The 26,208-nt window shown below is 37.7% G+C and overlaps 1 protein-coding gene across 1 annotated transcript in view; it reads left to right on the forward strand.

The window, feature by feature from the left end:
* Nucleotides 1-25,810, forward strand: part of FAM241A (family with sequence similarity 241 member A) — an 87,821-nt gene extending 62,011 nt beyond the window's left edge. The window contains exon 3 of the mRNA XM_021001400.2: nucleotides 22,021-25,810. Coding sequence (XP_020857059.2) covers nucleotides 22,021-22,266 — 246 coding nt within the window. The 3' untranslated portion in view covers nucleotides 22,267-25,810. The remainder of the gene's footprint in view (nucleotides 1-22,020) is intronic.
* The last annotated feature ends 398 nt before the right edge of the window (nucleotides 25,811-26,208 follow it).

Here is a 26,208-nt window from a genome sequence, read left to right on the forward strand (position 1 = left end):
TATGTATACACACACACACACACACACACATATGTACATATATGTGTATGTATGTGTACATATGCACACACTCATGTGTACGTGCACACATACACGCATGCGCGCGCACACACACACACACACACGGTTCTCTTATTAGGAATGGTAGTATAAGAGTTCATCTTGGCACCAGAAATTCTCTTTCAGACCGTTTCTTTTTTTTTTTTTAATATTTTATATTTTCCAGTCACAGGTAAAAACAATTTTTAACATGTCTTTCAAAATTTTGAGTTCCAAATTCTCTCCCTGCCTTCTTCCCCTCCCCACTCCCTGAGGTGCAGTTATGGAAAGCATATTTTCGTATTAGTCGTGTTGTGAAAGAAAACAGATAAAAAAAAAACTCAAGAAAAATAAAGTTTAAAAAAAAGTGTTCATCAGTCTGCATTTATATTCCGTCAGTTCTTTCCTTGGAGGTGGATAGACGTTTTCATCACAAGTCCTTCAGAGTCATCTTGGATCGTTGTATTGCTGAGAATAGCTAAGTAATCCACCGTTGATCATCATACAGTATTGCTCTTACTGTGTACAGTGTTCTCCTGGTTCTGCTCACTTCACTTTGCATCAGTTCATGTAAATCTTTCCATGTATTTCTGAAAGCATTCTGTTCATCATTTCTTATAGCATAATAGTATTTCATCAAAATCATATGCCACAACTTGTTCAGCCATTCCCTAATTGATGGGCAACCTTTCGATTTCCAATTCTTTGTCACCACAAAAAAAAAAAACTGCTGTGAATATTTTTGTAAATATAGGTCCTTTTCCTTTTTTTCTAATCTCTTTGGGATACAGACCTAATAGTGATATTGCTGTGTCAAAGGGTATGTACAATTTTAAAGCCCTTTGGGATAGCTCCAAATTGCTCTCCAGAATGGTTGAATCAGTTCACAACTCCACTAACAGTGCATTAGTGTCCCAATTATCCCACATCCCCTTCAGCATTTGTCATTTTCCTTTTCTGCCATGTTAGGCAATTTGGTGGGCGTAAAGTGGTACCTCAGAGTTGTTTTAATTTGCATTTCCCTAATCATTACTGATTTAGAACATTTTTTCCATATGATTGTAGATAGCTTTGATTACTTTGTCTGAAAATTGCTTGTTCATATTCTTTGACCATTTATCAATTGGTGAATGACTTGTATTCTTCTAAGTTTGACTTAGTTCTCTATATATTTGAGAAATGAGACCTTTATCAAAGAAACATGCTGTAAAAATTTTTTTCACAGTTATGATTGTTTCCTTCCATTCTCTCTCTCTCTCTCTCTCTCTCTCTCTCTCTCTCTCTCTCTCTCTCTCTCTCTCTCTCTCTCTCTCTCTCTCTCTCTCTCCCTCCCATTTTCCTCTTATTTCCCTTCAGGGTAAGATAGATTTCTAAACTCAGCTAAATGTGTATGTTATTTCCTCTTTGAGCCAGTTCTGATGTAAGTAATATTTAAGCATTGTCTGCCAACCTTCCCCATTTTCCCCTCCACTGTATGCTCTTTTGTGCCTTTTATGTGAGATGACAGCCCATTCTACCTCTCTCCCCTTTTCTCAATGCATGTCTCTTTCTCACACTTTTATTTTATTTTTGTAGATACCATCTCATCATAGTCAACTCATAACCATGCCCTCTGTCTATGTATACTTCTTCTAACTGCCTTAAGAATGATAAAGCTCTTAGGAGTTACAAGTATGATCTTTCCATGTAGGAATGTAAGCAATTTAAACTTATTAAATCTCTTATGATTACTCTTGCCTGTTTATCTTTTGATTTGAAAGTCAAATTTTCATTCAGCTCTGGTCTTTTCATCAGAAATGCTTGAAAGTCTTTTATTTCAGTAAATATCTATTTTTCCCTTAAAAGATTATACTGAGTTTTGCTGGGTAGGTGATTCTTGGTTGTAATCGTAGTTGCTTTGTCCTCTGGTATGTCATATTCTAAGTCTTATGATCCTTTAATGTAGAAGCTGCTAAATCTCATGTTATCTTGCCTGTGGCTCCATGATATTTGAATTGTTTCTTTCTAGCTGCTTGCAGTATTTTCTTCTTGACATGGGAGCTCTGGAATTTGACTGGGGTATTTCTGGGAGTTTTCATTTTGGGATCTCTTTCAGAAGGTGCTTGGCGAATTATTTCCATTTCTATTTTACACTCTGGTTCTAGGATATCAGGGAAGTTTTCCTCAACAGATCCTTGAAATATGATGTCTAGGCTCTTTTTCTGATTATGGCTCTCAAGTAGTCCAATAATTCTTAAATTATTTCTTCTCAATCTATTTTCCAGATTAGTTGTTTTTTCAATGAGATGTTTCACATTTTCTTCATATTTTTTCATTCTTTTGATTTTGTTTGATAGTTTCTTGATGTTTCATGGAGTCATTAGCTTCTAGTTGCCCAATTCTAACTTTTAAGGAATTATTTTCTTCATTGAGCTTATGTACCTCCTTTTCCATTTGGCCAGTTCTTCTTTTTAAGGAGTTTTCTTCAATGAATTTTTGCATGTGTCTTTTGACATTTAGCCAGTTCTGCCTTTTAAAGAGTTCTTCTCCTCAGTGGATTTTTGTTTCTCTTTTACCATTGAACCTATTCTGGTTTCTAAGGTATTATTTTCCTCAGTATTTTTTTTTGTGCCTCCTTTACCAGGGCGTTGACTCTTCTTCATGATTTTCTTGTGTCATTCTCATTTCTTTTCCCAACTTTCCTTCTACCTCTTATTTGAGTTTCAAAATCCTTTTTGAGCTCTTCCAGGAATTCTTTTGGGGCCTGAGACTGATTCACAATTTTCTTTGAAGCTTTGGATATAGCAATTTGGATTTTCTCGTCTTCTGAATTTGTGTTTTGACCTTTGCTGTCACCATAGTAACTTTCTTTGGTCAGGTTCTTTTTATTTTATTTACTCATTTTTCCAGACTGTTTCTTGACTTTTAATCTTATGTGAAAGTTGGGCTCTGCTCCTGAGGTGAAGGGGGCACTTCAGGTTTTTCATGCTGCTACTTAACAGAGCTAATTCTGAGGGTTTTTAAGTTTTCAGTTCTTTTAAGATGGTCTGATCGAAGGAGAGGTGTGGTCACTGCTCTCCTGGCCTGTGCTCTGGCCTGTGATTGACCATAAGCACTCTTTTCCACTCCAGAACTGTGATCAGGTCCCCATTCTCCTCAGTCACAAACCTTGGTATGCTACTGCTCCTCCTCTCCCTGGAACTGTGACCCAGAACCTTGAATGGACAATGTAACAGAGTCCTGCATTTAGTACCAGCAAAGGGTCCCCTGTAATCTCCTTCTAACTAGTTGTCTGACATGGGCTGAGAACTCTGAAAGCCACCACTGTCAATTCAGTTGCCCCCAAAGCCTGCCACTGGCTTGTTGGGGCATGTGGCCTGTGCTAGCCTGGCCTGCCCTGGACTGTACTCTACTACCACCCCAGTAAGACAGACCTTTCTTGCTGGCCATCTAAATTGTTTTGGGCTGGAAAATTATTTCACCCTAACCTTTTGTTGGCTCTGCCACTCCAGAATTCATTTTGAATTTAAAGTTGTTTGGAGTGAAATTTGGAGAGCTCAGGTGAGTCCCTTCCTTTACCCCACCATCTTCCATGCCATTTCTAAAAGTAATTTCTTCATAGCCTGAAAAACAATCCTATAAATAAGATGTCTGTAAATGCTTTTAAAATGTCTGTTTAGCTACAAAGTGGTTTAGGAATATTTTACCACCCCAGGTCAGCATAGAAAGACAGACAAGGAGGTCTGTGGACATTGGGCATAGGGTCAAGCCAAGTGCATCCAAAGGGAGCATTCCAACACAAAAGGAGGCTGTGTACCAGGGCAAGAAGAGGTCTCATATTTAGCATTGAGGACCTAAATTTGTGTAGGGTGCAGGAAGAGGTGCCAACTGGCAGCTTTGTTACTCATTTCCTGATTCTGGGCCATAGATCCAAGGTGGCCTACTGCCTAGGTGGTGGCATTGGAGAGTGAGAAGCCACCTTGGACCTTAGTCTCTGTATGAAACAAGAAACAACTTCAGAAGTCAAGAGCTACTGTGTGGCTCAGATACCAGGAGCAGACTCCAATTTCTAGCCTAGTCTGGAGCCCATGGAATAACCAGGACTGGAATCTTAGACCAAAGATAAGCCTATCATTGTCACTCTGAACCAGCAGACCTTTCCACCCGACCGATAAACCAAATCCAACAGCAGTCTACTGAAACTCTAAATAAGGCAAGCCAGTAGGGCTGTTGCTCAGACCCAAAGTCATATCAGGAGCTCAAACAAGGGGAGCAGTGATCATCAGACTTTGCCCTGGATTTTTCCTGGGTATACGAGGAAAACAATAGCAAGACCACCCCAGACATTCCCTCTAGATGTATGCAGAGTCTGATCCTAACATAAAGTTTTAAGTCAGAAGTAGATTGGATGAGTGCAGCCCCCAAAATATTCCCCAATAAAAAGCTATTATGGTTACAGGGATGTTTAGGATGTGCTCCCAGAAGAAAAGAATGACTTCAAAATATCTACAAACAGAGCCTCAAAGAAAAACACAGCTTGGGCACAAGTTCAATTAGAATTCTTGGAAGAGATGAAGTAAAAAATATTTTAGAAAGTTTTTAGAAACCTTTATATAAATTAAATGAGTATGCTAGAGGGAAAAAAATGGAAAAGAAATGAGGACTATAGAAGAAAGAATTGGAAAAAGGAAGATGGCACAAGAAGTACAAAACCTTAAAAATGAAAATAACTTCTTGAAAATTAGAATGGACCAAGTAGAAACTAATGAATCAATGAGATAATAAGAAATATTGTAACAAAGAATGCTGAATAAACCGAAGAAAATGCCAGGTATCTCAGCACAAATACCTGATCTGGAAAACAGATCCAAGAGAGATAATTTAAGAATCATTGTACCACCTGAAAGTCATGGCTTTAAAAAAAAAAAAACAACCTGACATCATATTTCAAGAAAAACTGGCTATATCTGTTAAAATCAGAGGGCAAGGTGGAAATTCTCAAATAAAAATGCACAAGAACACTGTAACCAAACACCGTAGTTTTCAGGTCAAAGAATAAATTCTGCAGGTATCCATAAAGAAAGAATTCAAGTAGCAAGGAGCCATACAGTCAGGATCACACATGTTTTAGCAGCCACCATTATAAAAGAGTAGAGAGCTTGGAATATGATATTCCAAGAAGCATAGGCTTAAAACCAAGGATAACTTACCTAGCAAAACCTAGTATAATCCAACCAAAGGGGAAAATGGATCTTTAACGAAATAGGGGACTTCCAAGCATTCCTGATGAAAAGACTAGAGCTTCATAGAAACTTTGAAGTACAAATACAAGAGTGAAGAGAAACATAAAATGGTAAACATTAATGAATCATAAGAGACTAAACAAAGATAAACCATTTACGTTCTAATGTGAAGAGATGATGTTTATGTCCTTTCTGAACCCTATCATCATCAGGGGTCATAGATGGTATCTAATTAGGACAAAGGGTTTGGAAATGTTTTGCATATATACATATATATATACACACACACATATATATGCATATGTATGTGTGTGTACATATATATGTGTGTGTGTGTACATATATGTGTATGTATATATGATCTTAAAAGAATGGAAAGAGAGCGAATAAGAATATGCTAGGGGAATAATGAACAAGGAGAATTATCTCCCATAATCAGGGTGCACAAGAAGTCTGTACAAGCAAGGAAAAAGGAATGGTGGAAGCCCCTGACCTTTAAACCTTCATTCTTAACTAAACAGGTTACAGGAGGCAAGAATGCATTCATCGTTGGGTACAGAATACAAAGCTGTTGGGAGGTTAACTGAGGCTCAGATGACTTGGCTAAAAATCACAGAGGGAGGTTTTGAATACATTGTCTCTGACCACAGAGCCAGTACTTTTTCTGTTGTTGGCAAAAGTGCTTAGTAAACCATGTGACACTGTTATGGGCCTCACGTAAGTCAGGCTAGTAGAATATTTAGGTTTGGCAGCAGTATTGTAGGAATGATTAACTGTGAAAGAATTAGCTACTCGTATCAATACAATGATCCATGACAAACCCAAAGGGTCTATGATGAAGAATGCTATCTCCACTTTGAGAGAGAACTCATGAACTCTGAGTGCAGAGTGAATCATATTTTTTTTCACTTTCTTTGTCTTTTTTTTTGCATCATGAGTAATATGGAAATATGTTTGGCATGACTTTGCATGTATAAGGGGTATTGTATAGCTTGCCTTTTCAATGGGTGGAGGAAGGGCCAGAAGGAGGGAGAGAAGTTGGAACTCAAAAAATGAATGTTAAAAAAAATTAGGTTCAAGGCTTAAAATGGCACTGTGGGTTATAAATAAAACCAATTTTACTTAATAGGTTAAAAGAATCATTTTAAAAATATACTAAAGTTTAAATAAAGCACTACTTAGCATAGCAGACAACTAGATCGAGAAGGCAGCAAAAACTCTGGTGAAACTCCTGATACCAGCTCCCCTGAGCTGGGACTTTTATGCTTAAGGCTGAAAGGAAGCCATAGGGCCTCCCTGTTCCCTTAAAGAACCAGCACAACCCACATAAAACAGTCGTTGCTCCTACCACAGATGCTGTATAAATGAGAGCTATTATAATTATTTCCATAGTAAGTGTTAACTTCAGTTCATTAGAATAAGGAAATTGGTGTTCAGTTGAGTCAGTTGTGTCCAACTCTTCAGGAACTTACTTGGGATTTTCTTGGCAAAGATACTGGAGCAGCTTACTATTTCCTTCTCCAGTTCATTTTACAGATGAGGAAATTGAGGCAAACAGGGTTGACTGACAGGGTCACATAGCTAGTAGGTGTCTGAGACTGGATTTGAACTCAGGTTTTACAGATTCTAAGCCCAGCATTCTATGCACTGTGCCACCTAGCTGCCCCATAAGGAAATTAGGGCTCGCTAATTGGTTCTATAGAGAAACAAAATATTTTAATTCATAGAACTATAATTATGTAGTAAGTTCTAGTACAGCAGTAGTAAAGTCTTGTCAAAAGAATCATGGCCTGAGAACAAGAAGTGGTAAGAAACAAGAGACCATGGGCAAGTCACATACCTTCCCTTGGTCTTAGTTTCCATTTCTGTATCTGTCAGATCTCTCCCATTTATGTGCTGTGGTTCTATAACTTCAATTTTCGATCAAGTTCTTCTGGTCTTTTTTTGTGTGTGTGTGAGGCAGTTGGGGTTAAGTGCCTTGCCCAGGGTCACACAGCTAGTAAGTGTTATGTGTCTGAGGCCAGATTTGAACTCAGGTCCTCCTGATTCTAAGGTTAGTGTTCTATCCACTGCGCCACCTAGCTGCCCCCAGTCATTTTATTTTTACCTTGAAATTTCATATTCCAACATTGAGTCCTAGGTAAGAATCTTCCTATCTTAGCCAAGCAGTTTTGTAAGAGGAATTACTCTTCAGGGTCCTGAGAAGCTAAAGAGTGTTCATATCAATTGATCAAATATTTTTAATATAAATGACCTATGTAGATCAATCAATAAACATACAAATTAAGCACCTTGAAGGTATAGTGCAAAAACTCTTTATGGTCTTCACTTTTTCTTTATCTATAAAACATTTTATCCCTTCACTACGCAATTCCATATCCTTCTGATTTTACAAATAATTTTAAAAATACATATTGTGACTATTTGCGAATAGTTCCTTATGAATAATTGTAGTTCTAAGTACTCAAAAAAGATAAAATATATAATTGAACTTATGAATATAATTTTGGAGCAGGGAGGGGACTTGATTATTTCCAACCCCTTTATTTTAGAGATGAGGAATAGACTCAGAGATAATAAATTACTTACCCAAGATCACACATCCAGGTGATAGTTTAGTCCAGATTACATCCTAGGCCTCCTGATTCTCCCAAAGTCACATAGGGGTAGTAAGTAGCAGGACTTAGATTTGAACTCAGATCCTCTCTCTCCAGATCAGCACTCTTTCCATTGCACCAGGGGATAATAATACCTGCTCCTCTTATGGTGCATGTTAAAATTATGAAGTCTTAATATGCCCACTATAGAAATAACCCAGTGATTTAGTAAAATAATAATTTAGGCTTACTGTAAGGAATATGAATTTGTGTTATCTTCTTGGAGATCAAATCAGAATTATAATGCAAAAAAATATCAAAACATTCATACTTGCTCCTGTGATTTCTAAGGATATTATTGACAAGAGGAAAATGACATATCTGTACAAAAATATTCCTGGAATCACTATTCATAATAGCAAAAAGAAAAAGAAATGGAAACAGCCTGTACTTCTAAGGACTAGAGAATAGCTAAGCAAATTTTGTAGTATGACTATAATGGAATTACTTTGCCATAAGAAATGATAAATGTGAGTATACAGATGTAAGACTAGTTGATCAGGGTAGCCACAGATCAACCTAAATTTGATGAATTTTTCAATTCATTTGATGAGATTCTAGGGAATAAGGTATAAGGGTGGAGAACCTGTGGCGTCCTCAAGTGTGGCTTTTCACAGATGTGAAGCTTGGATTCAGTCAAAGGGCCGAATTTGAGGACCTAGAGGGCCACATGTGGCCTGGAGGCTGCAGGTTCCCCACTTTTGTCTAAGGAGTACCTCCCATGGAAGTAAGCACACGGCCCAACACATTGCTGAGACAACAGAGGAACTATTCTCCTTGATTCCTGTTACAGGGATTGCTTCCAAGATAATTGTCAACTGAGAATGGGAAAGGGAGTATTATGGTGTGAGGAGGAATAGACGCTTCCTAGTGGTCTATAAAAGCAAGCTTTAAAAATGAGCATGCAACAGACCTTTCTTAGGCAGGAACAGAATGCAAAATTTTTCCCCTCTCAGAGCAGTAGGTGATGAGTTGCAGCAGAAGTATGTGGTTGACCTGTGCTTGACACTGTATCCTACACCTGAATCTCCTGTTTTGAGGAGAGGGTACTTGAATTCCTTCAGCAGTTTGTCCTCAGTATGTCAACTTGAGCAGCACCAATTTGGGAGTGAAGGTTAATCTCAAGTTTCTGAGTTCAGGCACCAGCCTTCCAGAGGAGTCCTTCTTGGGAAAGGAAGGGCATAGCAAAGGGGCTTCTGCGGCAAGAGGACCAGTGCTATCTCACTGGTGATAGAGGGGATGGGTTGGTGAGAAGCTCTGGACTCTACCAAGCTTCTCTTTTATGGTCATGAGTGGCTCAGGCAGTGAAAGTTCAACATGAAGGAGAATTACTTGTTCAGTTGTATAAATACAAAGAAACGAAACTAAGAAAGGAATTGCAGATATATGCATATATACATATACTGCCTTGTTGAAGTTGGTGCACACTTTATAAAAACAGAAATTTATGGTTGTGATTTTTTTAAGAGTTTTGGAGGTTGTGTTACAATGGATGTGTAGAGATTAGTAGAAGGAGGAAGAGGCTTTAAATTCATTCATTCATTCATTCATTCATTCAATGGGTCCAGAACGCATCACATTCCCCACCACCACCACCACCTCCACTTCCATGATTGATTACCATCCTCTGTACAGGGAAAACCATTTCAGAAAGGGCCCTAGCCATGTTTCATCTCATTCACACCTGGACTCACTCTCCAGATTTCTCTTCCTCACCAGCCACCTTGTCCCAATCAGGAGCCCTCCTCCCACCACCTTTTTCAGGTCCTCTTTCCCTATTGGAGCAGAGACTGTCTTGATTCCTTATATTTGTCTCTTCAGGGCTTAACACGGTGCTAGGCACATAGTAAGCACTTCATAAATACTCTAGTCATGGTCCTCTTGGAGAAGGAAGGACAAACAAGAATAGCAATAATCCTCGTAGAACTACCGTTGTAAGGAGGATTCCCAAGCTGGACAAGTCTTCATTCCCACACTCCTTACTCTCCAGACTTCCTCTATCATACTCTGGCACAGGTATCTCCCCACCTTTTCTGCTCCTCCCCACTCCTGCTTTACAACTTTTTTAAAATGCATTTTCTTCTCCCATTGAAATGCTAGCTCCTTGAGGTCAGGGACTGTCTTTCTGCTTGTATTTGTTTTCCTAGAGTTTAGCACAGGGCCTGGCATAAATCAAACAATGAATGCTTGTGGACTTTACCAGACATATATCTATCTGTGTATATCCATACCTATTAACAATAATAACTCACACTTCTATAGCATTTTAAGGTTTTCAAAACTCCTTACATTTATCACCTCCTTGATCCTTAAAACAGCCTTGTGAGGTAGGTGATACTTTCCATTTCTTCATCATCTATAAAATGAGAGGGTTAGACTGAGGTCCTTTCCAGCTCTATATTAATTATATTTCTGAGCCCATGTCCAGTGTTCCATCCACTATGCCGTGTTGTCTCTCGTTAAAAGAACTAAATCGTTTATTAAATGATACTATGCATCATGATAGCACCTACCTGGTCATCTGACTTGTCTTAGGAGTTTACTGTTGTCTATTGGGATGTTTGGGTACATAGCCACTCACAGATGAAAACACATGCATAAGGCTGTTACTTTTCTGATCAAATAAAGTACGTCTTGCTCTTTAAATAATAATAATTTATTTTCCAGTTCCATTCAGAAGCACAATAGAAAGAGTATTGGCTCTCAAGTAAAAAAAAAAAAAACAAACAGGTTCTGATGCTGTGTGACCTCTGGGCAAGCCCCAGTAAAATGAGAGGACTGTCATAGCCTCTGAGGTCCTTTCTAATTCTAGCTATAATATTTCATTTGAGAAAAATGATTATGGAAGTGAAAATCCCTTGAGCCTATAGTTATATATGCGTGCATTTTAATACTAACTAATGGGACATTGTCATTATTGCTTTTTAAAAGAGAATTAAGAAAAGAAAGCAAACTACTATTTGACCAGATGTTATACTTCAAAACAGCCCCAATGTAAACATTTCAGCTTTTCATTAAAAAAACAAAACAAAGCAAAAACCACTTTTTAAATGGTTTGTTGCTTGCAAAGAAAAAAAGACCCAGGAAACAAATGAATTGAAGCAGTCACAACCGTTAACACCTGAAATTGCAGTTGGGAAGCAGAAAGTTTAATTTTGTCTTAATTTTAAGACATGTCGTGATGTTCTCAAAATAAAATGTTTAATTCTCTCATCGTCTAATCATTGGTTTCTAGTTGTCTATATATCCTGGGAAGCCTTCATCTTAGCACCTAGATTTTGTAAGAGGTATAGGAAAGATGAAAATGAGTCTGTGCAGGTGACTAAATATTAAAGCAAAGATTTTTTGATAACCGCAGATCAGTCGGTAGTATTTCAGAGTTATAAACACTGATCCTGTTACATAACGAGAAGAAAGCAAGTTAAACATAACACACAGAACATCAAAAGATTTTTTTTCCTTTAGAAATAACTGTCTCTTGAGAGTTTGAATGTCTTCTGATAATGCTTGGGGGGTGGGGTGGAGTTCTTTTGATATCATTTTTGGATGATGGGTAAGTCAACTTGTTTTTTGAGTACGATTCTATAAAATGAAAATGTCAAAGAAAGAAAATTATACAATTTGTGCAAAATTGAATTTCAAAAAATGCTCAGTTTGTTTTTCCTTCCATGTTTTCTTCTGTTCTATTATTCATGACAAAGTAGGGAATAGGAAAGAAAGCTATGTATTTTTTAATTATAACATCAGTCTTGGTCTATTTTTTTAGAACCTATAAGACTTCTAAGAATAGCCTGGTATGCTTTAAGGGCGTGTGAATAAGAAGTACATGGATCAAATTAAAATAATTTTAAATAATGAATTTTAGGCATGAGAGTTGTCACTTTACACCTAGTCCCAAAGCCCAGCTGTTTTGAACTTTGGTTTTCAAGTTGGCTACCCTCAGTAGTTAACTAATCCTTGCACTGAGACTAACTAGTTTGTTGGATTATTGTTTGTGTAATATCCTATGTGGAGGAAAGTAGCCTGCTTTAATGGTGGAACATGTAAAGACCACCAACGAAAAATTTTTAGAAGGAAGTCTTTTGTACATTTTAGCTTAACCCTTAGTTTAAATATTCGTATAGGAGATATTCTCAAATTAATAGGAAGAAAAGTGACTGTTTAATGACTTCTTAGAAAATATGATTTCTTTACTCAAAATTAGACTCTTTTACTGGAAAGAATCTATTCACACAGAATACTTTCATTGATAGAATCCAGGGTTCTGATTACAGAAGCCTCTCCTCTGCTTGACTTTTAAAGCCCTTCCTACCCTTCTAGTCTTCTTATACCTACCTCCTTATACCTTATACCTTCTTATACCACCTCCCCAACAAATCCTCTCTCCCCCCCCGGGCACTTTGTGATCCAGTGACTCTGGCCTCCTTACTGTTCCTCAAACAAGACAGTCAGGCATTTTCACTGGCTCTCCCCTTTGCTTCCTGGCTTCCTTCACATCTCAGCTAACAACTTATCTTCCGTAGGAAACCTTTCCCAATTCCCCTTAATTCTAATGCCTTCCTTCTAAGACTACCCCCAATTTCTCTTTTATATAGCTTGTTTGTACATAGTTGTAAACATGTTGTCTCCCTCATTAGACTGTGAGCTCCTGGAGAGCAGAGACCATCTTTTGCCTTTTTTTTGTATTGCCATCAGCTTAGCATGGCACTTGGCACATGTTATTGTTGAATCAGTCATATCCAACTCTTCATGATGCCATTTGGGGTTTTCTTGGCAAAGTTATTGGAGTGGTTTGCCATTTCCTTCTCCAGCTCATTTTACAGATGAGGAAACTGAGGCAAAGAGGATTAAGTGTCACACAGCTAGTAAGTGTCTCAGGCTGGGGTTTGAATTCACAAAGATGAGTCTTCTAGACTCCAGGTCCGGCCCTCTATTCACTGCACCACCTAACTACCCACATGGCACATAGTAAGGACTTAATAAATGCTGGTAGACTGACTCCCCTCTTGGCATTGCTTGAGTTTACTGTTATTGACTCTTAACCAAGAAGAGTGGTTTTTTTTAAACATTTGAAGTTAAACCTAATATTTTATCCTAAAACTAGAAAATTAGCCTAATTAAGTAACCGTAATCCTGAACTAAGAAAAAGTTGTTCATTTAATCATTCAACAAGTGTGCACTAAATGTCAGCTGCGCACAAGACACTGTGGAAGGATGTTAAAGATTAATAAGTTACCCACGCCATCATTATCCTGGTTAATTATTGCTTTTGTTTCCAGGCATTATTGCAGATTCCTACAAGTTGCTATCCCTGGAGTTTAGCCATGAACGTTGATAATGCCGTGTTCCTGCATTATGGTCTTATGGGCCACACTTGGAAACATTCATAGGATCATAGCTTTAGAGTCGGAAGAGAGCTTAGGGACCATCTAGACCGAGTCCCTCGTTGCAGTTCACGGGGATTCAGCCATTTGCCCTTGGTTACACAAGGAGTAACAAGTGGAAGATGCAGGACTTGAGCCCAGGTCTATGATGCCCATATCCCTTCTCACTGTCCTGGCACCAGTAGGACCCAAATGGGCCTCAGGCTCCAATATCTTTGACTTCCAAACCAGTTCAGAATCTGTTCTTTGAGATGCCACCTTTTTGTTTTCTTTAGTTTCTTGATAAAGCCAACCTTTTAAGTCTTTCAGGACGCTTATGGGGTCTTCAGGTAATTGAGGACCACTCCTAGTGAATAGGAGTGGGGGTAGCCCCAGGAATTGGTGGCAGAGTGGGGGTAGAGTTGGAAAGTTCTGGAAGAGAGAGAGTTTGGACCGGCAGTAGATTTTCTGCAGTCCTGGAGAAGATTATGATTGCTACTTGCTGGAGATGATGCAGAAGGGGTTTTTGTTCAGGCATGTGCTCAGCTGGGTGACCTGAGTCCCAGATGCTGGCATTCCAAGAGGAAGGAAAATTATAAACACCAGATGTCCATTTTAAAGTTTTTCATTTTAATAGCTGGTATCTTGGGAAGAGTCAGAGATAGAAGATTGAATTTATGAAAGCCCTCATAAGAGTAAGCATGATTGTCATGAGCCAGGCTATTTGGATTAGTTAGATGGCATAATCAGTCAAATTACAGTCAATTACATTAAAACATTTTCTGCATCCTGGATAGTTCCAAGAGTTTCTGGCCTATAGTGAAGTCCACTGGAAATTTTAAGGGCTTATGAACGGACTAGATATTGATCAAGCCTAAAAGAATCTGTACTGTAGACATGCTAGCCACTATAAGCCAAAATGGAACTTATTGGGCAGTATTTGTGTTTTTTGCTGTCATCTTAAAAAAAAAAAAACTTTTTTCTTAAAGACCAGTATACCAAAAAATGAGGTAGACAAGTGAAATTATTAGAGTTGGAATCTGCTAGTATTAGAAAAATCACTTGTAAAAGAGGCCAACATTATGGTTTGGGAATGTAAATATATAGATGGAGAAGAAATAAGAAGAAATAAATTCAGCAGTTTAATTTGGTTTTTTATCATGTTCAGATTATAGGACAAGAGTCTAATCCCAAGAACTGAAAAAATAATAAATTTCTACCCTCCTGATTGATGTGTGAGAAGGCATTAAGCTACCGTTTTTCTGTTTTTGCAAGTGTCAGACAAGTAAATTGAGCAAGATTCCCTATTTGAACCACCAAACAGAAGAAAGTGTTTATTCGTAAAAGTATTATGGGCTGTCATCAAGCTCTTAAGTATTGTATAACCCCAAGGGGATTGGCTATATTTCTTGTAAGGAATTATAAAAATTATTGATAGAGAAACTGAACCAAATATAGCAAAAATTATATTTACTAAGGGATACTGTAGATTTTTATATAAGAGCAGGCTTAGAGTCCACTTAGATAATGCCAGGCAGCAAGATAGAGAAGTTCCTTCTGTGTAAATGAATTGTGTAGTCATCTTACCTCTCCCTAGCACTGTGGTTTCCTTGAGGACAGGGACCAAGATGTCTCTCTTTCCTGTACAGTGCCTGGAATAGTGCCTTGAACTGAGTAGGTGTTCAGGAAATGTTTATTAAATTAATGAATAAAGGGCACTGTGCTTAAGCTTAAGAGGAAGAAAAGATCTCCTAGGACTAGCATAGTCAAGAAAAGCCTAATGGGAAAAGTGAGACTTGATCTGTGCCTTAAAAATAGTGGGGATTAAGAGGAGCACAGGATAACAGTAAAGGTGCAAAAGACAGAATGAAAAAGCAAAAAATATAAGTTGATTACGTCCGATGTTTGATCCGTGGTAAGAGCTGAGGAAGGAAGTGGCTGGAAGTTTGATTTCATCAGAAAAGTTCACAAGAATTTCCTCCACCCCTCCTCCACCAACCAGCCAGTCCCAGCGCCAGAAAGAGACACGGTAAAAAGACAGCTCGGAGCACTAGGTGGTATAGTGGAGACAACAGCGGGCTTGGAACCAGGAAAGCTCATCTTCCCGACTTCGAATCTGTCCTTAGACACTTACTAGCTGGGTGACCCTGGGCAAGTCACTTAACCCTGTTTGCCTCCTTTTCCTTATCTGTAAAATGACCTGGAGAAGGCAATGGCAAACCGCTTCTAGTATCTTTGCCAAGAAAAACCCAAATGGGGTCACAAAGAGTCGTGTGACTGCAATGACTGAACGACAACAACAGAAACAAAAAGAGTTCAGTTTTCCTAGTCAGTGAGCGGCCAGAGTGATAGAGAACTGTCGAGCATCTCATTTTCTACAAATATAGAGTATTCCTATCACATAGAGATGGCACTACTTGTATTTCTTACAGTGCCAAACAATAACATGCACACAAAATACAGGTTACTCTCTTAAAGAAGAAAAGGTTGAGGACTGCAGAAGGGATGCCTCCTCTGCTCCCTGTGTATTATTGGTTTACCAGGCAGAATGAACTGTTCTTTCAAAGAATAGAAGTATTATAAGAAAGAAATGAGGGGGAAAATAACTCTGAAGAGGCACGGAAGGGAAACCAGGCTCACTCCCAAGAGGCTACTCAGTAGAACAAAGAGAAGTAGGAGAAGAATGGCCCCTAGGTTCTCACAGAAGGCTTCCTCTGCTGGAATGAGGGTGAGCATCCATGGGTGACTCCAGTAAAGAGGACTCCTAGCATGTGTCACAGAAGGAAGGGCCAGGTCATGATAACTGACAATCCTTGCCTTTTTAAAATTATATTGTATTGATAGCTTTTGTGTTTTACATCCCCAGAATTTCTCCCAGTATCTCTCTACCTTCCCCTCCCAGAGAGCCAACCCACATAACAAATTTTTAAAGAAAAGAAAAGGAGGAATAATAGAAAAGTCAACAAATGATCATTACATCAAAAAGTCTGAAAATATATGCAGTGTTCTACGTTCCTGGACCTCGCATTTCTGCAAAGGAGTGGGGGGCGGGGTGTCTTCTCATATCGCTTTATTGGGTCTGTGCTTGACAATTGCTTGCTGAGGGGTACATTGGCAGCCTCCTGGGACATGTCTCAAACATGTAGAGAGGCTCCTGAGACGTGCCACCTGGAGACCTGATAAGGATAGCTAACATTTATAGGGTGCTTAATATGTTCCAGGCATTGTACTGCGTGCCTCACAATTATTATCTCCTTAGTCCTCACAACAACCCTGTGGAGGTAGGTGCCATTGTTATCCTTATTTTTACATATGAGGAGATTGAGGCAAACAAATGAAGTGACTTGCCCAGGATCACATTGCTAATAACTGTCTGAGACCGGATTTAAACTCAAGTATTCCTGCTCTATGCATTGTGCTACCTAATATATGCTTCTGATGATACTATGAGAATTAATGAGAGGGAGGGGGGTAATTATTTCTAAAGTCCTGGGTAGGGAAGTAAAAACTTTTGGAGCACAAGTACTGTTTTTATCACCCTATCAGTTGAAGGTAGGAGCTAAAGGAGAGAGGTTAACATGCGAAGTGAACAGCTAGTTAAATTGTTGAATTTTCATGAGATATCTCCAATAAAAGTATGTTATTCAAGATATACAGGCAGCTAACAGAAATATATAAGACCATAAGCCATTGCTGAATAGATAAGTGATCAAAGCATGTGAACAGTTTTCAAAAGAATTACAAACCATCAATGCCCCTGTAAGAGAGGGGCAAATCACTAATCACTAGAAACACAAATTAATCATTGAACTCAAGAATTGGAAGAGACCTCAGCAGCCCTCTAATGTAACCTATACAGGAAAGGAATACTCACTATAACACACCTGACAATTGGTTATTCAAACTCTACTAGAGATCATCTCCTAGCAAGTCACTCTGCTCTTGGATAACTCTCATTGTTAGGTGCATCAAGCCTAAATTTTCCTCTTTGTAGCTTCTATCCATTCATTCTGCTCTTCACTCTGCTTCTGGGACCAAACAGAGCAAGACTAATCCTTCCACCACATGACAACCTTTCAAATGCTTTAAGACAGCTGTTATGTTTCCCTCTCCCCTCATCTGATCTTCTCTAGGTTAAATAGCTTCACTTCTTCCAATTAAAACAACTCCCATTTTCACCTGTGTCACACCCGGAAAATTAGTAAAAACAACAAACAACGGCCATTGTGTTGAAAGAGGCTCACTAGTTCCTTACTTATGAACCATATTTTCCACCTTTTTTTTTGCATCCTTGACCATTTCTGTTGCATTGAAATCACCAATTACCAAAATGAAATTCTTATGCTTGATGCAATTCAATTCCTCCTGTAGTATGTTTATTTATCCATCATTGGACAAAGATCTCACATTTAGAGTACAAACAACTAAATTAATGTTCACAGTGTAAAAAAAATGCAATTCTTAGTATCTTGTGATTCATTTTCTGTCACTGCCATCATTAGCATAGTAAGAACTGAGTGGTAGTTTATATATTTTCTTTACTTCATGGTTGTCATGTCCAAAAAATTATAACCAAGTGCCTAGCCCACCACCACTGATGAGTCTTTCCATGCTTAGCTAGGCTGGTCCTTGGAAAGCAGATAATCTGTTGCTGAGGTTGTACTCAAAACCTTTTCTTCAGAGTTGAATGTATCAGTTTGAATGTATAAAGGAATGTATCCTTTAAGAACCAACATCATTTCCATGGCATAATGAGGCATTGGATTAAGACTTTGTAGAAGAGAGCAAATATAATTTAATAAGGATAATTGAAAAGTTCTACAAGTGGATTCAAAAATTCAACTGCATGTGTATGTTTGTGTGTGTGTGTGTGTGTGTGCGTGTGTGTGCATTGTGTGTGTGGGTGTGTGGAGAGAGAGAGAGAGAGAGAGAGAGAGAGAAAGAAAAAGAGAGAGGAGGGGGGAAGTGGAGATATGGATAGATAATTCATGTGAAAAAGATCTGGAGAAGTTTCATGTAATACCAACTCAATATGAGTCGGCACATTAATGAGGTGGGCAAAAAAGTAGAAGTGACCATAGAACTTAATGTTCAGAAAGAAGAATATAGTCCCATTATTTGCTACTCAACTTGGACCACATCTAGAATATAATGTTTAGCTTTGAACATTTTGGGAAGGATGTTGACAAACCGGAGTGGTTGCAGAGAAGAGTTATTAGTGTGGTAAGTGTACTCAAAACCATACTATCAAAGATGATTTGAAGGAACTGAAGATGTTTAGCCTGGAGAAGAGAGCCATCATAGCCATCTGTTCATATATCTTCTCATATATAGGATTGTCATGTTAAAGAGGGATTTACGTGTTTTGCTTGGTCCCAGAAGGCAGATGTATGGAGTAAAGATTGCAGATATTAGCTAGCTATAAAGAAAAATTTGTTAACAATCAGAATTATCCAAATGAAATGGACTGTCTTGAGAGACAGTGAGTTGCCTGTAATTGGAGGTCTTCAAATAGAAGATGCGAGATCAGAGATATGGAAGAGGTAGTGCCTATTTAGGTGCTTAATGGACCAGATAACCTCTGAAGCTCCTTCTACCTCTGGCATGCTATGATTTTGTGATTGGAACATATTCAGAGCGGTTGGATGGGTTTGTAGAACATAGTAAAAATGATAATGTGCCTTAGATTAATTTACTGCTTTAATTTACATGTTAATACCTGTACTACCCTATCTCACTAGATTATCATAAAGAAATTTCCTTTGTAAAAACCTAAACTTATTATGGGGAAATGAACAAAGAATATGAAGGGATATAAATACCCAACAGAGGTGGACTTGCCCTACTAGACTTTAATAGTCTCCTAAAAGAATCAACCCCATCTAATATCAGAAACATAATGTAAACATAAGTCAGTGGAACAGAATAGAGATACTGGAAATAAAACTAAATATTTACAAAAGATCAGTGTTTCTTGAACCTATGGAAAAGAAAAATGGAAGTTATTCTTTAATAAATATTGTTGGGAGTACTGGATAGAAATGACAGGAAATGGCTTTAGAGACATTGCATACCATTTACCATAGTAAATTATAGCTATATAATAGACTTAAACATTGGTGGGGGGGAGCATTAAAGAGTTAGAAAAAATGAAATAGGCTTATATCTACTATGGAGTGAAAATAAATTTTTATATATTGAACAAATAGAAGAAATTGGGAACATTGGTAGGTGGATTTGATTACATCAGAATAAAAATTCTGTACCACAAAAATAATGTGATGGTGATAAAAAAAAAAGTTGATGAGAAAAACATTTCTAAGTAGTACAAGCTACATGAGAAAATATGCAAGGAATTGATATAGTCAAGAATAGTCATCTATTTCCTAATGTATAAGAAAAGACATTTACAAAAGGAAGTACATAAATTGCACATGATAACTTGAAAAGTATATGGGGCAGCTAGGTAGCTCAGTGGATAAAGCTCTGGCCTTGGAGTCAAGAGGACCTGAGTTCTAATCTGTCCTCAAACACTTGACACTTACTAGCTGTGTGACGCTGGGCAAGTCACTTAACCCTGATTGCCTCACCAAAAAAAAAAAAAAAGCAAAAACAAACAGATGAAAAGTATACAACTTTCCTTCTAATGAAAGAAACTCATATTAAGACAATTAGAAAATATAATTTCACCCCCACCTAAACAAAATTGTTCCAGTAAAACCACATCAAATATAACTCAATTCCTTAAACATTATATGCCAAATTTGTGCAGACAGTATTGGCAGGGGGGGCAGCTAGGTGGCATGGTGGATAGAGTACCGGCCCTGAAGTCAGGAGAACCTGAGTTCAAATGTAGCCTCAGACCAAACACTTGACACTTACTAGCTGTGTGACTCTGGGCAAGTCACTTAACTCCAATTGCCTAAAGAAACGAACAAAAAAATATATTGGCAGAGACAGGTGGTAATACAAAGTTTAGATGAAAAATGGTCCCTTTAAGGGAAATCGTCCCAGGAAGCTTACTGTATATGTTGACATGACACACAAGTGCAACTATTATATGTAATAAGTATTTTAGAGAGATTCTACCCTCTTGTTGCATTACAAATTTCCATCTCATTGTCCTTCTAATCCAACTTTTAAGAAAATCACCAATAACAAAAAAGGAAAGATCTTAATTTGTAGTCGTGTAAGAAGTTATTTAGAAATATGTGTCCATTGCAAGGTTGATTTTATTTTAAAAAAACTTCTTTGAACTCTCCAGCTCTAGCTACTAAAATAGAGGTGAGCTATTATCTGCAAAATAAATCTGTAGTTGGCAGCAGTGCAAAGGAGAGCAAGGATGCCATCATTGTGACTTCCTCTACCCACCAACAAGCTCTTTGTATATATTTTGCATTTACTTATCTATTTTTATGTTGTTTTTCCTCATTAGAATATAAGCTTCTTGTGGGCAGAAACTATTTCATTTTTGTCCTTCTCTTTCCAGTGCCTACCTTGGTGCCTTGAACAAAGTTAGTTGCTGAAAAAATGCTTATTGAATGGAATTGAATTGTTTTAACAAGCAACCCAGACCTTAATCAGAAATTTAAGTACCAGAACCAAAATGATGAGAACGGGAAAACAGTTAAAATGTGAAGAAAACTGTTAAATGTTTAATTTAGATTACATAATAAAGTAGATAGTAATAAAAACTTTTCGTTATAAGAGAGCAACAGAGACCCTTTAAGGTACCTGTATCTGTTTTGCTATGCCATAATTGGGCTCTGGCCCATCTGCCTGGTCATTGCCAAGTAAACTCCTTTGTGAAATAAGTGGGTGAATGTTTCTCTAGCATAAAAGAGGTTAACTCTGAGAAGATTGATGACTTCTCCAAGTCATCCCACTTACTGAAATCTGTGATATTCTACAATGAGGAACTAATAAAGATTTCCAGCAAATTGTCGTGATAAAAATCTGCATTAAAGAGAAACTGAGCTTTCAACCAGCTTGTCTCTACGATCTTATTTGTATCTCACTAAACTAGGGCATGACAGATTTTAATGTCTCTCTTTTAGCTCTTGTGGGTGTGGGTTCTGTTAGGTGAGTTTGATTTGTTGGAATCTACAGAAATTAAGACTTACGTTGAGATATTTCAATTAACAGGAGACCTGTCCCAGGTTAAATTCATTTCTTCTAAACACTGCCTCCTTCAGCCTCCTTCAGCCTCCTCTCCCCTCTGATTGGAGGGCTGGAAGGCAGAGTACCAAACTCCTCCCAGTGTCTTCCTTTATATATGGCAGCAACTGAACTCTCAGATCACTCCACTTAGTGTCTGCTGCTCTGCCTGGTTTCAACTCCACCGCACAAGATGCCTCCATGCCAAGTACTCCCTAGGGTTCTCCCCTTTTCCTTCTTCATTTTGTGTGTTGCTTTAGAGTGTAAGCTCCTTAAAGGCAAGGACTATCTTTCTTTTTATTAATTGTACCTCCAGAGCTTAGCACAGTGCCTGGCACATGTAGGTGCTTAATAGATATTTATTGGATTGCAGGTATGGATGTTTTTTACCTTTTTGAAAAGCAAGTATATTAACAATTCTGTCTGAATATAAGAAGAAAAATACCCATACATCTGTCACTCACGTATTGAGTGTTTATTGATTGTGCTTAGAAGCGTGCTAGTGGTTTTGCATATGATATGACTACATTTAATTCTTTTAAGCCACACTGTATTCATTTTTTTCCTTTTTCTTATTTATAGGACATAGAAGAATCACAAAATCATAGTGTGGAACCTGTTATAGATGACTACAAAAAGATGGGAACCCTTTTTGGTGAACTGAACAAAAGCCTAATCAACATGGGCTTCACAAGGATGTATTTCGGAGAACGGATTGTGGAGCCAGTCATAGTCATTTTCTTTTGGTTTATGCTCTGGTTTCTTGGCCTACAAGCCCTTGGACTAGTCGCTGTTCTTTGCATTGTCATTATTTATGTACAAGAATAAAACATAGCTGACCCATGTGTGGTTTGACATGTGGAAGCCATGTTGTGTGTTGACGGATATTTAAGCAAACGAGAGCTACAGAAATCTGCTTTGTTACAAATTATGTCAGCCATTTTCTAACTAAATTTATAAATGGATGTTCTTTGAAAATAAAGTCAACTCTTCTTTATCTGGGGAGTTAATTTCAGGTAATCCAGGCTCCTTATTTCCCAGTAATGACTTTTGCCCACTTATTGAGCACTAATCATAAACACTACTACCCAAAAATGCTACAGAGGTTATGACATTTAGAGCTATCAGTTTTACTGCTTGTAAATAATATAGGGAGAAAGAAGCTAAAGCGATATTTTACTTGAAGATTATTTCCTAGCCTTTCCCACTTTCATTTGGGGAATGTCGGATTTCAGTTATCCTTGCCATCCCCATCCTCATGTGTAAATGAGAGTTGGCTTTATGACTATCTTTCTCTTGTGATGAAAATTAACCATTCTGGCTCATTTTCCGAAAGATTGAGAAAAAAAGACATATACTGTTGTTAGAGAAACTACCCAAGTGGATTGAAACTTCATTAGGCCTGGAACCACGTTTTGGTGCTGGTGAGTTCTTTGTTAATCCAGGAGCCAGGTAAATGCTCAGCTGGCTACATACCTACCTTGTGATATGCCTAAATAGGCCTCGGTATTTTCTTCTATCCAACAAGCTTGAGTTTTTATTTTTTATTTTCCAGGGGACACTTTCAGTGTGTTTTTCACAACTTTTACAATTTTATAGTCCTTTTTTTAACTGCTACTTTAAGATATAAATCAAAATCTGTTTCGTAGCTGGACAGTATAGTATTTTTTCCCTAACTTGTTACAAAATCTGCCTGCATCTTTTTCTTTCTCTTTCAAAAATAAAAGACTAAATCTTTCACCTTTGATATATATGGAGAGAGAGAGAGAGAGAGAGAGAGAGAGAGAGAGAGAGAGAGAGAGAGAGAGAGAAAATAGATGTACAGTATTGAAGAAATGGTTAAATTTGGAGTGTGATCATCAGTCTTATACATTCAGCAAGACCAAATCTGTGAATCCTCTAAATGGAGAAGCAAAGTGATTGAAAATATCATTAGAGCATATAATGCTAAATCAGAATCCCAGCCAGAGGGTGTTAAAAATACAGTGTATTTGTTTAAATATTGACTTTTTTAAACTTATGACTTTTTTTATTTTTACAAAAGGTCTTTGTACTCTATTGTGTGCTTACATTGAGTTTGCAAATATTTTTATACCAATGAGCATACCCTTCAACTACCTTACAATAAGTGCAAACTATATGAAAGGGTATTTTCAGTTATGTACAAGTACAGTTTAAAAAAACAACAGAAATTATGGGAATTTGTAGCAGTATAAAATATTAATAACTACATTCTTTTGGAATGCTGCTGGGAGTTTGAATTTCTGAAATGTAACATGCTTAATAACTGCTCTGGTCCCACCAGTGCCTAATGGTGAATCTGTTTTTCAAAGTCATTTTTGTTATAAATGATTCAGTATCCAGTCAGCACTATACATTGCCCTGTTATGCTGATGGAATATGTGTGTATGTGTGTGTGTATGTGTGTCCAATTATAAAAAGTAAGCAGGCATTTTACTATCTCCTTTCAAATTTCTGTTACTACTCACCACAATTTACCGTCAAGTGCTATCAAGGAGGGAGGGAATAAAAGCTAGCTAGTAGCTTATTTAATGGAGACAATAAGATATTGCCTCTAGGAAGTGTTGAAATGCAGATCATACTCATTTCTCTAGGTAAAAGAAACTCCTATAACCTTGACTGGTCATGAAATAAAGTGATTAGGTAAAATGGGATATTGAATCATATCCATCTCAGAAATGTAACCAATTCGAGGAATTGGTGTTATATGTGAATAAGATGTATAATAATTACCATATAATTTACCCATATTATTAGCCCTCAGTTTTAAAAAGGAGATAGGGGAAATAAGATATTTATCTTACATCAAATGTAGTCAAACAAACTGACCTGAATGAATAGATCCATTTTTGTTTATATTTTGTCTTATTTCTTAATCAGCCATAAACATGGTACTCTCTCTGTTCCCTACCACTATAGGGGTTCTTAACTCCGGGTCAATGAAAAAATGATATATTTTGATAACTATACTTCAATAAATTGGTTTCCTCTGTAATACTGTGTATTTTATTCTATGCCTTTAAAAACATTATTCTGAGAAGCAGCCCGTAGACTTCACAAGACTTCCAAAGGAGTCCATGATACAAAAAAAGGCTAAGAACCTTTGTATTATAACTATAGCCATCCTTCATTTTCAGTGGTATGAAATCCATTTTCTGGTTTTTATTGATATCTTTTTAATACTGGAGAGGGGGAAGTCATTGAAAAGTGTGAAGAAGGGTCCAGGGAGCACTCAGGACGTACTGGTCCATACCCCTGCATCTATTCTAGCAGATAAATGACATCTTATGGTCATCATGCTGCTTTTGGCCCCAGTGCTTGGGTTGGAGGATGCCTTTCCAGCCTGTACACTAATTTGTTTCGATCTGATTATCCTCTTGAGAAGCTGAACATCCCCAAGGCACCTCAACCTATGGGATAAACCAAGTGTTAACAATATTGTTGGGAAGGTGATTCTCAACCCAAGCAATTACACAGGAAGACTTGTGAATAATCACTGCTATTATTGAGGACTCATTATCGAGTTTGCAGATTATCTGCAGCCCTCAGTTCCCATAGGGTCTTAGCTGGGGAAAGGAGAGGGAGAAGGTAGAGCTGAAATGAGGCTGTTTTGTTCCTGTATTATATCCCTAATTAAAGATGTGCTCTGGAAGAAAGGAAATTAATTCATAAAATAAGGCTAGGGGTAATTCACAGAATCCTAGAATGAGAAGGACCTGTAGGGAGACTTCACATCCATCTTACTATCTGATGGATGAATCTTGTCTTTAACATCTCTGACAAATGGTCATCTACCCTCCATCATTTATTGATGCTCTCTCTGGAACCCATTAGCTCAAAGTTGTTTTATACTTTAAAATTTTATGGCTCAAAAGATACTTTTACTGTGCAGAAGGGGAGTGTATTAGTCTGTATGTTGTCATTTAGGCATCTTGTTGACTTTCTGTGGGAAATATATAGCTATCACTCATATGACCTGGGTCTTTGCAATATAGCTACCACATTGTAGCATATTTCAGGGGGAAATCCACCCTGCAGCTCACATCAAATGTGTCAACACTATTTGTAATGCTTATTTCAAGGGGAATAATAGCCACGGATATTATTTAAGGGATACTTTTTTAAATGTTACTTATTTAACAGTGTGTCCCAGTAAGTTTTCATCTGCCAAACATTTTTCTGAATAACTTTGAACATCCAGAATACTTATATCAGGGCTGATGGTTCTTATTACAAAACTGCCATATTAATTCTCCACCAGAATGTCTTGGTTGTCCAAACCATTTGTGTTATACAAACTTATATACAAAGTTCTTTGTTATCCTTTCTAATAAAAGATACTCTGCTGTAATCCTTTATTGTATTCTCTCTTTTAATAGCCTATATGTTCCGTGTGTCAGTTAATTATTGCCCTATGCAACAGCCACAAAAATGGTCCAATCAGCATCACTTAGAGGGTACCCAGTTCTCAAATGTTTTCCTCTTTTCCTATTGCTAGAACAAAAGGCTGGGGACAGTGGTGGTGAGCACTGCTTCCCAAGCAATAGTCTGATAGGAACAAGCAGGTGTGATCCCAGTATCCCAGACGAACCTTTCTTTAGAATTTCTGTCCAGTGGCAATGGTAAAACTTAGAATGTCTATGAATGAGCCGCACCAAAGACTTCTGAGCTTTGGAGAGGATATTTAGGGGAGAGAGACCATGTATATAGCACCATGTACCAGGCACTATGCTAAGCACTTTTTGCAAA

This window comes from Phascolarctos cinereus, unplaced genomic scaffold, assembly GCF_003287225.1.
Source record: "Phascolarctos cinereus isolate Bilbo 61053 unplaced genomic scaffold, phaCin_HiC Scaffold_9;HRSCAF=440, whole genome shotgun sequence".
In the NCBI taxonomy this organism is placed as follows: Eukaryota; Metazoa; Chordata; class Mammalia; order Diprotodontia; family Phascolarctidae; genus Phascolarctos; species Phascolarctos cinereus.